This window comes from Phodopus roborovskii, unplaced genomic scaffold (assembly GCF_943737965.1).
Source record: "Phodopus roborovskii unplaced genomic scaffold, PHOROB, whole genome shotgun sequence".
NCBI lineage: Eukaryota > Metazoa > Chordata > Mammalia > Rodentia > Cricetidae > Phodopus > Phodopus roborovskii.
Window position 1 is genome coordinate 1303704 of NW_026126606.1, and position 13867 is coordinate 1317570.

Genomic DNA, 13867 nt, shown 5'->3' on the forward strand with positions numbered 1-13867 from the left:
ACTACATTTTACATGAGGAATGAGTCACTTTATGTAATAAGACCACATTTCTGGCTCCTATCCTAGAATAACAGAATCATTTCATTAGTTTACTGGCTGGACGCTAACTAAAATAAAAAAAAGCAAATGATAAATATCTGCAGATTTATAGGCAGTATTTATATTAACACTGTATTAAAGGGACAGTGTCTAATATACCTGAGATACCTGAGATTTTCAAAATAATCAGAATAATATAAATGCCTCAAAATTATATTCTAAATTATATATTATACATTCCTTTTCTCAGTTCTTACCTATGAGATTTTTATGTAATTTACCATCTGTCATTTCCATTTTTTGTTTTGTTTTGTTTTTTGAGACAAGGTCTCACTGTTCTGGTACTTATAAGTAGACCAGGCTGACCTCAGACTCACAGAGATCCTCCTGCCTCTGTCTCATGAGTGCTGGGATTAAAGGCGTCTGCCACTATCACTGGCCCCTATGTATTTTTTTTAAACATAAAAATCTGCTAGTATTTTCAGCTGAGGTAGACCTAGACTGTATTGTCATTTAAAAACTTCTTTGTAAGTGAAGTCATCTACATCAGCCCTGTTCTTTCTGACCATTTTAAGAGAGATTAATTAACCGAAGCAACAAGGTATTGGTGGCTTGTATTCTTACCTGGCATCTGGCACCAGTGATAAACATGACATAGACTGCAAAGTCCACAAATTCTATAAAGATTACGGTGAATGATGGCAGTAATCACCTCAAGTTGAAAATGTGACAACCCTTAAGTGAATTAAGTTGTCTGAATTATACAAATCAGATTCCCATTTTAGAGAGCTCTTTGAGAGTCAACAATCAGGTTACAGAAAATCAAATGAGTAAAGCAGGCTTCCAACTTGGGCAGTCTGGTCCCAGCACTCAACTTCCTCATCTGGTGGGCTTGTAGGATGCTATTCTCCAGGGTCTCAACAAATTAGGCACAGAATTTCAAATGAAAAGTCTAAGGAAAAGTCCTCCTTTGACATTTGTATTTACCTGACCCATGTTTACTTTGGAAATTGCAACTAAATTACCTGTAAATTTAATAGTAACATGGGTTTAAGTGTCCTCAGGAACATTTTGCATTTCCTTCATTATTTTAAGGATAATGTTTTCTGGTTTTAACACTGTCTTGTGATATACAGAGTTTTAGGTCTAGATTAAAATTCACACACCCAAAAACAGGAATATCCACTTTCAAATGGAAAATAAATTAAAAGATAATTTGATGAAATTGAAACCTGGCCTTATCTGATTATTAGGCCTTCCTCAGCAGAAACCTCATGTACTGAAGAGTCACCTATCCTGGAGAGCAAATCCTTGGCAAGAGAACTGGGTTAGATGTGTAATCATAGACCTCATCAGGAGAGATGGTTCTTGCCCCTAATTCTTCATTGCGTAGGACACCGGTGTTGGTGTTGTAAGCCATGGACCCAAACCTGATGCCAGCAATAGAAGGGTTGGAGATACCTATGAGGATGTGCTGTCGGACAGGTTTCCCTACAGAAAGGGTGGCAGGCTTCTTGGGGATATTACAGACATGACAGATACAGAAACAGACAGAGGTGTGGTCAAGCAGACCCTTCTCTTAGTGGATAGGCCACACTGTTTAGCAAAGCAGTGATATGTCAATACATTTCAGGAGGGGGACTTCTTAAAACCCCAAATAAAAGAAAGAAACAGAAACATTAGGCAGAACTAAACAAAGTGAGGCGGTCTTACCCTGGCTAATGCAATAAATGCTGCAGGTGGTAATGGACGGTGATTATGATGCAACCTGGCGTGATTTTAATGCTTTATACTTAGGATGTTTCATAAAGCCCTCTTTTGGCCTCTGTGGACACCAGGCACACAAATGGTGAACAAATATACATGCAGGACATGTAGGTAAAACTCCCTTAACACATACAAACACACACACACACACACACACACAAAGTCGAATAAAAGAAAACAGACGACTTCCCCAAGATACACAGATTCCAAGTAGGTATTTTTACTGAAGAATACAGAGAAGCAAGGTTGACTGGAGAAATAGTAAATCAAAAGTAGCTCTGAAGCCTACAGAGCAACCACAAAGCTCTGCTATTCCTCTAGGAAAAAAATAGTTGTTTGTATCCTTCATAAAGGTTGAATATTAATCATTAATTCAATATAATATTAAATCTAGGTTGAATGGCAGATTCTTGGAGATAGACAAAGCCCTAGAAGTCCATGGGAATCATACAAGTACAGAGGAGAGCACTGAGCTCTAGTTTGTTCAATATGAAGGCAAAGGGACTGGAGGTGAGAGTTCCGTTCTTTGTTAGAGACCTCCTAAGTGGCAGATTCTGGAGAGCCAGGACCTTTACTGCAGTGGACACCTCTTGTTTGGTCTGGCTTGTTATTTCCTAATTGGTGCTTATTAGGTCTTAGAGGTTGACCTCCCCAGGTTAAGCTTACCTTGTGAGTACTACAGGGTGCCAGCCAGTTAGCAGACCTTATTATGTATGTGGTTCAATGGCCTTCATCTCTGAAGTGATTCCAGGATATAAAGGGTATAAAATAGGCAAAATAATTGCCCAAGAGCTCTAATTTCACGACATATACCATTTTTTTTACACAACAAAAGCAGCTTGGCAGATTATTCATTTCTTCTGAATGGTTTATTCAAAGTTAAAAATAAGTCGAGGAGGGAACATTTTATTGTAGCAGTGTTTAATTATCATAGCCATTTTCAGAGGCAAGGGCAAGGAAATCAGACAAGAACACAGCTATCTTGTCACTTGTCATCCACAAACACTGCTCAGTACTCTTTGGCTTTGGTTAGTAATGATGTTAATGATATTAATGGTGTGATTTCTACGTTAAAAATTCTTTACCACTTATTATTATTAGTAGTATTTTAATAGTAAAATATTACTGATATCTTTAAAATCCAGTCCATTATTAATTTCAAACTCACAGTCACTCTTCACTCTTGTGAAGTAGGACTGTCATCATTACCCTCACTTAACAATGGGAAACTCAGGGCATACAGAAGTCGACAGCAATACTGGGAAAAAAAAAATTCAGGTGTTTTGATTACCAACCAAGCTGCTGTGTTCTCTGGAAGAGTACTGTCTTTTTTCCTTAAAGACTGACTTTATGTGATCCTTTGTATTACTTTTGACTGTCTCACAAACAGGACGATTTTGTCTTTTGATTGTAAGTACTATTTTTTTTTAAACAGCATTCACATAGTTCCTTGAACATGGTAAGTATTCAATATTTTTTTTTTTAAGAGTTAGGGGCATGAGGATTGCTGTCATAGGTTGGTTATTTTAGGTGGGACAGTGAGGAATTACATATAATTAATTGAGTTGTTTCTCATTTAAAGGGTCTAGTTTAATGAGCAGATACTGGCCAGGAGGCCAATTTACACTTTGATTACTAAGTTAGCTCAAAGTGTGGAAGGATCTCAGTTTCTTTATTAGGAACATAAAGATGGAGTATTTGAAAATTTAAGGTGGAGTTGACAAAGTGTCTATATTTTACAGTATACCACACAATGTCTTAATTTATCTATATACTGAAAATCAGTTAAATCCAGATGTGGTACTTTCCTAAGAGAAAAACCTTTTCCGTTTTTATAATTACACTAAACTTCTTGAATAGTTAATTTAATACATCAACTTGACTAGGTTAATGGAAGACTGGATAGATAATAAAACAGTATTTCTGGATATGTCTACAGTTTTTTAATCCTGGACTGTGTAAGGAAAAAGGCCTTCTTCAGTGTGAGTGGGTATCATGACTGGGCTGAAGAAAAAAGGTAGAGGAAGGGAAATCTTTTTAAACTGGGGTATCAATCCCATCAGTTCTGTAAACAATGGTGTGGCTGGCTTGTTGCTCAACTAAAGAATATCTAAAAACTGATAATACTTATTTCATCCCCTTCCAAGGCTGAAGGCACAATAAACTGCCAGCAACTACAATATCTTGTTTCAGACATCCCCAAAAGTGCCCAAATGTCTCTAGTCATGTCCTAATCCTACAGGCATCATCGACTCCAGAAACACAGAGCCTGACAGACAGCTAAATTCATGGCATCACCCTAAATCAAACATGATTGTCCCACCAAACAACAAGAACTTATCTAGGGCCATTTCTGTAGAACTACAACTGAGATAATGGTCAAAGAGACCATGGGCATGCTTAATTATACACACTTCATGCCCCTTGCTCTAATTTTCCCCTCTACTCAGAGTGTACATCACTACCGCAAAGATGGACAGAGGTGCTTAACTTCCATTATTCCCAAGTGGCTGTTTTGATTAAAACCCTCTCCCCACTTTTCACCATCACTTTTATCTACTTTCCTTGGGGCAACAGGCTGACAGGAAGGATCCCCCCAGCCACACCTCTTTTTAAAGGAGTCACTCCCAATAGAAACTATGTTCTGTCTTGTTCTAAAAAAAAAAAAAAAAAAATCATCCTGACACAATTGCTTTGGTAGACAGTACTTGTTCTAGGATTGTTATCTGTACGCTGCCTGCTTTAGGTGGCAATATGTTTCTGACGCCCACTTCTCAAGCCTTTAAAATGGTATTTTAATTTCTTACTTCAGTTTGTATGCCAGGCCACCTGTATACTTCCCCAAAGTGGAGAAAAGAGGGGAAAAAAGTGGTCTTCCCTCCAAGGTTATATTAATAGACAGGTTCAGATTTTGGGGCTATTTTAGCATTATTGACCAGGTTTGTCTTCTAATGGGTCCCAGCGAGTTGCAACGCTACATCAAGAATGAAAGATATCATTTGAATTTCTTTCTTTCCACCCTCTCTATCATAGATTAAAAAACCTTACTAGAGCTCAGTTGCCCACCCGAGAGCTGTGGGCAGGAAGGGACTGCCCCGAACTAATTGGGTCAGCCCTTTTTCAGAGACAGCTGAGCCCACAGCCAGGCTCTCTGAAGCACTGTGCTCTCGCTACTGAAGACTCTAGAGTGGTCCTCGAGGAAGTGGTGTACCTGTAGTTGATGGCTACTCTGGAGTGGCTGTTAAGTCATACGGTGAAAAGCCTTATGTTTTAAGAGCTTAGAATGGGGCTAAAACATTTGGATTGCACTCCTCCCCCTACGACCACACATGGTTGTTTAGCTCTTGGTTAAATTATGTAATTTTTTTCTGAAATGAAATTTCCTCGTTAGATTGAGGGTGGTTACAATACCTACCTCACAAAGCTGTCTACCTTTCAAAGCCCCCTCCTTTAAACATTTCCTTGTTTCAACCTCCCACTTGCATTTTGAGAGGACGAGGTTGGCATTTTCCAGGTGTCCACATGGCTTGCTTTCGCTAAGTTAAAGGGTCAAGAATCACATTTTGCAGGGGATGCCACACCGACAGGGAATGTGTGTGGACGCAGCAGAATTCGCATCTGGGCAGAGACAGATGCTCGCTGGGCCAGAAGGGATGCTTACCAGCAGCAGCCTTTGCTCTAGAAGGCGGGGCCTCTACTGCTGGCCGCTGGCTACCCAGGCTTTCCCTCGGGCTGGCGCTGCCCAGGTCCGACCTGTGTCCCTCTGATCTGGATGAGCGATGCGAGCATGCGAGCGAGCGAGGTGCCAGCGCGGCTCGTGAGGCCCAGGTGGGCGCGGATGAGGCAGGTCCGCCCGGATCCTCGCAACTTTGGGCAGCACGGGGACAAAGGCACTTTGTGTTTGGGGGTCCTTGTGGTGCGTCGCCCTGCGGCTCCCAGCCCCCCTAGCTTTGTCCCTCAACTTCCTCAGGCGCTGCGTCCATTCCAAGTCCCCCCTCTTTGTCTGGCCGCCACCCCGAGCCCCTTTGTTGTCCGCCGCTCCGCCAGGGAGGGGTGGGGACGGCGCCCACCATTCCTGAGAGAGGAAGCAAACAGAGGCGGAGGCAAAGCCGCCCTCGCACGCCCCCGCCGGCGATCACGACTCGCGCTCGCCCTCCCTCGGGCGACGGTCGCGGTCGAGCCTCAGCCCCTCGCCCGAGCCCTCTGCACGGAGGAGGGGCGCGGCGAGGCAGGCGTCCTCTGATTGGCTGCGGGAGTCGGGGCGCCGCGCTACCATTGGGCCGCGGGGCTGTCGGGCGCGCGGGTGCGCGCGGTGGGGAGGGGGCGCTGGAAGCTGCTGGAAATCGGGCAGCCGGGCGGCGTGAGGGGGCCGCGCTGGCCGGCGGCCGGGTGGGCGGGGCGCCGCGCGGTGGGCGGGACCGAGCGGCTCCGCCCACGGCCCCTCCCCGCGCGGCTGCTCCGACCGCGGGCGGCCGAGGGGCGGGCGCGCCGCTGCATCCCCATCCCCGGCGTAGCTCGGCACAGGGCGAGCGGCGCCTGGCCGGAGCGGGCGAGCGGGCGCAGCGCCGAGGCCCGGCCATGGCCACCACCAGCACCACGGGCTCCACCCTGCTGCAGCCTCTCAGCAACGCCGTGCAGCTGCCCATCGATCAGGTACCGGCGTCCGGGGCGTCGCGCCCTGGTCGCCCCTGCCGGCCGTGGTGCCACCCGGGCGGGAGCAGGGTGGGGGCTGGGGCCGGGGCCGCTGTGTGCCCGGCTGCCGGCGGGGCGGGGGCGCGCAGCTGGCCTCGTCCCCTCGCCTGTCGCTCTGGCTGGTGCCTTGGTGCCCACCCAGCCCCCCATCGCCGCCCCGGGCGGGGGTGGGCGCGGGCGGAGGCTCGGCGACAGCCCGCCGGGGAGGGCTAGACAGACGTGCGGGTGTGCATGCTGTCGCTGCCCGGCCGCCGGGCGCCGGACCCCGGAGTCCCGGGGACGGTGGACCCAGGGACGGCCGCGGGGTATCCGCTCCTGGAGTCTGAGCTTGGTTTGGGTGCCTAGTGTCCAGGATGGGGCGTGAATGGCTGGGGCTCGAGAGGTCCTGCACTTGGGGACAGTTTGCATTGAAGTGTGACTGGAGAGACTGCGAGGCAACAGTTTGGGGGAAGGCAGGTTATGAAGAGAAGTCCAAGTGAGTTCATGATGCCAAGGTTTGTGGTGAAAAAGTTGCAGCTGTGGATAGGAGCAGCCATCCTGTCCCCTCACCCTACCCTCAGAGAAGCATTTGACACTAGGGAAGGCTGGGTATTTAAATGAGGCCAGTAGAATTTGGTTGTTTAAAGGGCCTCAGGATTACTGAGAAATAAACAATGTTGGGATGGAGAAAGCAGCGCCATTTTTTATTGAGCAAAGCAACTTTGAAGTGTGTCCTGAGAGAGGTCTGGGAAAGTTGTTGGTGGGGTACGGTTAGACTGTTGGTCTAGCCCCAGGGCTGAAGGTAATTGGCTTTGAAATCTTGCTTAACATTATTTCTGATCTGGAGGTGTTTGCACTGTCCTCAGCTTGACTGGCTGCCATTGATGTCTTAAGGATTTCCTTTAGAATACAGAATTCCTCCCTCTCTGGACTTAAGCTGGAGGCGACATCCAAGCTCAACACCATGCTCACTGCTCTGTGCTTCTCTGTTTAAAATAAAATACACTGAGTTATGTTGAAGGAGGGTTAGACAGTTCTGCCCAGAGTTCAGATCTGAATTCTTTCCTTCATTTCACTGGCAACTTTCAATTAATAGTGAAATACCTGTTCGCCACATAGCTTGAACTGCTGTTGTGATGCGTATCATGCTAATGAGCTACTAGAGTGCCCAAGTACTTGGTTCCTTTAATTCACAGGGTTAGTCCTTGTTTATTAAGGTGATCAGAACAGAAAGCTTTGGATAGTCTCCCTCCTGTTGAGGTAGTCTCGCAGTTTTCTAAATGGAGTTGTGGCACATGACCTTTGGCTGTGTTACATCTCTGACTTAAATAGGTTGTTGTCATCCTACCCGTAAAGGGAGGGCAGGATCGTTTGAAAATTTTCTCTTGCTAATGAGAAACAAGAGAGACTTCTACCCTTTCATTCTTTTGGGGAGACAGTTGCGTAGCCCTGCCATACTAATAGTTTTAGATTTATGTGAAGGATCATAATTTTAAGAAGTAATCTAATATTAATAAGCTCCTTTAAACATCTCAGCAATCCAGAGAAAGTTCTTTGTGGAAGTAATGCATATGGGAGGATCAAGGGAAGTGACTTGAATTCATAGTGTGACTTTAACTTGGCACCTCAGACAATCTTCATCCTCTGGGGAACTCTTAAGTTTGTAGAACCCTGAGTTTATATGGCTGTTTGTATAATACAGGGATTGGCTGTGTGGTAAACAAGTCTTAAGACTTATTAGTTAAATATCACACAATCTGTACTTTTTGCAGCCACAGTTATTCCCATGAAATACTGAAGAATTGACTCTTAAGACATGAGCCGGGTGGTCATGGCGCACGTCTTTGATCTCAGGAGGCAGAGGCAGGCGGATCTCTGTGAGTTTGAGGCCAACCTGGTCTACAGAGCTAGGGCTATATAGTGAAACCTTGTGTAGAAAAACAAAACAAAACAAAAAAGACATTAGCAAAGCTCTCGGAGTAATTAAGACCTCACATGATAAAGTTACGCCCACACTTTAAAAATAAGCCAACCAGAAAAGTTTTTATAACACGTGAATAGTTGAATCCAAGTTGAAAGAAGCCCAAGGACTCGACTGTAGTCAAATAATGTAATTCAATGGGGGAGAGGAGGGGAAGGACAAGTCAGGAAGTTAAAAAAAATTATTAGTCGCTAGTGTGTTGTTTGGTGCGTGCCAATTAACAGTGTTTGGAAAATTTAGGAAATTATAAAAGCAATTGTTTTAGGAAGTAATAAAATGTGAACCTTTTACTTTTGTGTTGACTTGGTACGCTTAGGACCTGAGAGTGCCCCTTGCTCCTGAGGTAGCAGAAGGAGATTTTATGTTGTCAGGCAAAGGCAAAAGAGCAGAAAATCTTGCCTTAGGCTCCTGAATCTTTATCTGTACTAAGAATTCCCAGAATGACCTTGAGGTAGTCAAGGTATTCCGTTGAGTTTGGGAAGTTACAAGGTTCTTTAAGATAGGAAGTACCTGACCTCTGGTGTTTCTCCTCTCTAGGCCCTGCTTTTCAAGTGACTATTTTTAGTGTAATTCTGGAGATCTGATTAAAGGGATGTGTGGAGAGTGGGCTTTGAGTAAGGAAACATCTCGAGGGCTAGCTGTGCCAAAGAAAAGGAGTGAGACTCAGAGAGACCAGGTATCTTCGTATCAAGGGGCTTGTGTTCCTTATAAGTTGCTGATATGGGGTTTTAGACTTCACACAGCAAGTATCAAAATGAACCTAAGAATAAAGTCCCAGGTGACCAACTTATGTATATATATATGTGTGTGTGTGTATGTATTTTAACATCATCTACTTCTGTTACTTCTGCTCTTACCCTCCCTTCTCCCTTCTTTCTCCCATGATGCTGTAATTACCACTATGAAACTGGGGTAAATAGCCAGCATAGTGCTCTAGGCAGAAGATTGGTTGAAGATGAGGCTTGGAACAGCCTTGTTGACATGGGAGTCTCTGTTTTATAAATCATATGACAAATTCTTGGGACAGGGAAAGACAAGAGGTGGAGACTTGTGGTGTTTGGAAAGGTTTGAAGGAAGGAGGAGGGAGACAGGAGTGTGTTGCGGGGAGCTGTTAGGAGTTATCAAGTTTTGCAAAATCCAGTAGAATCATAGTGTCCAACGCTTGAGAGGTGGTGAAACTTTTCCATGTAGTCTACATTCTTCAGTACAATTCTCACACCTCCGGAAGTCAGACTCCAAAGCTGAATTGCTCAGTTCACATGCCCATGTGCCCATGTGTGTGCTCTTGAGTGTCTGCAGAAAACGCCAGTGTGTTTTGTAGCATTAACGTGGGAGAACTACTTTGAATGTGTCTTTGTTTTAGAACTGGGTCTCTTGGCAGCGAAGGTGAGAATAAGAAAAACCATCTAAAGTTCCAAATGTGCCAAGTGTATGTGTGCATGTGTGTGTGTGTATGCACACGTGTGTGTTTATATGTGAATGTGTGTATGTGTATTTATATGTGTGTGCACACACGCACTCGTGTATGTAACAGGGAGAGGTGGGAAGGCTTATGAAATCTTTGCTCTTTTTTTGGTCAGTTTGTTGATTGACTTTTTCTCCTAAGTCTCAGTCTTCTTTGTGCAGACAGCCATGGCACTTTAGGGAAGAGTTAGCCTAAGAGTGGTTTTTAAAGTTCCCTGACAGACAGGGCTGGGTTCTGCTGAGTTCTTCCATAGGTAGAGGTGGTAAAAGAAGGGGGGCAAAGGTTGCATGTCCTAGGGTTAGTTCTGTCCACCTCTGGAGAGCTTGGCTGGCTCTACACTTGTGAGGGCCAGTCTCCATGACAGAATGTTGTTGGGGAGCCCAGCCAGGAAGGCCTATGGGTCTGGAATCACTCTGTCCGTTAACAGTTTCAGAAATGTCACTGTATATAAATGTTACTTCTTGTGCTAAATGTGTGCCGACCTAAGTTTAAAATCCCATAACTTTGTGTTTAGGAACAGATAAAAAAGGCCTGAAATGTGGAGGGATACAAATCTAAAGTCAAGGAGGAAAGTGGACTAATAATTTGAGGAAGTTTCTGTAGGAAGGAGTTGAAACTGCCCTGGGAATGCTGTTAGATGTAGGGTCCTTGTATCCTGCCTGTCTCTCTTCATTAGCAGAGTGTCAGCATGTGGTGGTGGCTTCGGGCTCCCTGAGTAGGGTGAGGGCCTTGCTCTGCCCGCTGCTTGCTCTTGGGCAGTTACTATGTTTGCTTGTTTTTTCTCTCTTTCTCTAGCTCGATTTAGTGTGTCACCCCCTCTCCCCCCGTTTGTAGTTCTGGCTGTCCTGGAACTTACTCTATAGGCCAGGCTGGTCTTAAACTCAGAGATCCACTTGCCTCTGCCTACCACCAAGTGCTGGGATCAAAGGTGTGTGCCACCACGCTGGGTCCCACTGTGCTTTCTTAAGTCCACGTCTCCTCCTCCTCTGTAAAATTAGTAAATAAACACTATGTATTTATAGATTATTATAAAACACATAATCGATGTAATAACCTGGCTCCCGTAGATGCTCGATGCACAGTTTCTCCCTAATTACGAAATACTTGCATTTTATATTTTTATTTTGAAAATTGCATTCTTAATCTTCAGGATTTCCTTAGTGAAGGGCACCAGGAAAGCTCTGGTCAAATTTTGTATTCACAAAGTAGAATTCAAACCTACTTGTAAATTTGGAGTTAAACGTGTTTTTGCTGCCACCTTACTGTTTAGAGTTCTTTGTGACTTGATACTGTTCCTCCCAACTGTCCTGCCTGTCTCAGTGCAGATAACCCTGGTCTCTGTGTGTTAGGTCGGGTGTGGCCGATTTGAACTACTCAAAGTAGCTTACATAGCTGTTGATTGCAATCCAGTTTAATAGGTGGGATTCTGCCACACTCCAATTTTGTAGGACTTCTTTCAGAACGAGGCACAGATATGAACCCCAGAAGAGAGGTTCTTTGGTGATGTTGAGAATGAGATGGTTGAAGAGAGAGCCCTTCTTTAGTCACTGTGGGAAAGCTGATATGTGGAGGGTTAGAATTGGGATTCAGGAGGTGCTCACTCAAAGGCACCAGTGCCGTGTCCTCCTCAATTCTCAGTGTCATCAGTGACTCCTCCCTCTCATGGCTGGTCACTGCTGGTCAGCCCCTCTTCCCAGCCCATCTCTAGAGCACCTACATACAGTCCCCTCGCTGATCTCATTTAATGTGACTGGTTCCTCATTTGAGCCCTGGAAGCAAACTTTGATACGTACATTCTGCCTGCTGTTTCATGCATCCCTCAGGTTCTGGAAGGAGACAGATTCAAGTAGGTAATAAGAAGTGTGGGGCGATGGTGGCACATGTCAGCAACCCCAGCTCTTGGGAGGTAGAGGCAGGCAGATCTCTGTGAGTTCAAGGCCAGCCTGGTCTACGAAGCTACACAGAGAAACCCCGTCTCAAAAAACAAACAAACAAAAGAAATGCTTAGGAAGATGTGGTAGGCTAGTGGAAAGCAGCAGGGGAATGAAGGGATTCCCAGATCAGTTGAATTGTATATGCAGGGGTGAGAGGAAGGAAGGGGCAGAGCCCCAGGAGAGCGGTTGAGGAGCAGGGGTGCTTGGAGGAGGGAAGGAGTTGAGGACCTAGAGGAAGGGCTCAACCTAGAGTGAGTCTGAGGTGTGGATGACATCTCTCCCTTGCCTCCCATCCTTGGGTTTGCTGCTGGGGTCTCCTTCGGAGGCTCTGGGGCCAGGACAGAACTGGGAGTGGATCTGGAGGGATGCGTAGGTACCACACAGGACTGTGACTGCTGAGCTGCTTCTCAGTCCTGAAAGATACAGGAAGAGGTTCGTCTGGCCACCGCTTGGCGTTCCTTCTTATAGTCCCTTTCTCCCTGCACAGTTGGAGAGCATAGTTGACTTTTCCCTTTTCATCTTTCTACTTCCTACTCACTCCTAAGAGCCATTGTCCTTGGGCCCTGCCCCTGACACTAATAGACAGATCCACTGGCAAACTTGGAAAAGTGTGTGTAGTACTCACCCGTCACTTGCTTGTTTAAATTGTCACAGCTTCCATGTTGCTGCCGAAGTACTTTCCACAGTGTGGCTGAGACCATTTGTGTCAAAATCTCACACACACACACACACACACACACACACACACACACACACACACACACACACACACACAAAGGTGTTCCCTGGCTCTAGCTAGTCCTAGAAACTAGGGCCAAGGGATCTAGAAACTAGGGCCAAGGGATCTGCATTTTGACAGCCCTCCTCCCCCATAGCCCCATCCTCATCAGAGGCAGAGATCTGGGTCAAGTATTTCAGGTACTTTTTTATTACTAAAAGGCTATAAAAATACAGTGTATGGGGCTGGAGAGATGACTTAGTGGCTAAGAGCCACTGTTTCAAAACACTGGAGTTGGGGTTCCTACACATACATCTGGTAGCTCGAGGCCTCCAGTAACTCCAGCTCCAGGGACTTCATAGGCACCTGAATTCACATACACATACCCACACAGACATATATGGTTAAACATGAAAAAAGTAAGAAGCAGAGCTTAGGGTATAGCCTAATGGTAGGGTACTCTCCCAGCATGCAGAAGGTCATGGGTTTGAACCCCAGCACTGAAACAAAACAGAACAAAAAAAAAATGCCCCCCCCCCAAAAAAAAACCTGGTGGAGTAATTTTAAAGTACTTAATAAAGTAACACACATGATGCATTTCGGTGGTTTGGCAATCACCAGAATATGAAGGAGTAAGACTCATAGTGTACTCTAGGCCCTGACGTGGGACAATTTTGGTTGAATAATGTGTGTGCGTGGCTTCTTTCTGTCTGTCCCGTCACATTATGTCATGACTGCATGCACAGTTTCATGTGTAGAAAGGGCTCCAAGTCTAGCTTGGGTGTGCTTCCTGAATGCGGCCTTCTGGCCTTCCTGGCGGCCGTGGGCCAATACCTGCTCCATTCATTCTCACTGCATGCTCTGAGAAACACTGGTCTAAGGTCAGGCCTACAGCCTGTGAAGGGTGGCTCTTGGATGCCTTGCCCTCCAGCTTGACCAGGAACATTCTCCAGAGTCGTGTGTGGAAGTGGAGAGAGAATTCAATCCACACCTGCTGTGCTTCCATGCACTGTCCAATCTCATACACGTCCTCAGTGCATTTTCCTTTTTCTCTTAATTCTTTGCTTTAATGAAGCCATTCTTTTTTTCCCTCCCCCGCCCAAACCCTCTGTACCCTTTTATGTCTGGCAAACTTTTGCAGTATTTATCTAAGGTCTATGTCTTCCTAAGGTCCCCTGCTTCCCTTTTAGGCCTCTTGGATGTGTAAAACATCTGTGTTATATGTCTTTGAACTTCTGCAGCAGGTTGTGAGCATCCCAGGGTGATTGGTCACTTGGACCCCTCTTAGAGAG

At 45.6% G+C, this 13867-nt stretch overlaps 1 protein-coding gene across 1 annotated transcript in view; it reads left to right on the forward strand.

Moving 5' to 3' along the window:
* The first annotated feature begins 6267 nt into the window (after window positions 1–6267).
* LOC127237590 (lysophospholipid acyltransferase 2-like) overlaps window positions 6268–13867 on the forward strand; it is a 120921-nt gene continuing 113321 nt past the window's right edge. The window contains 1 exon segment of the mRNA XM_051205946.1: window positions 6268–6459. Coding sequence (XP_051061903.1) covers window positions 6385–6459 — 75 coding nt within the window. The 5' untranslated portion in view covers window positions 6268–6384.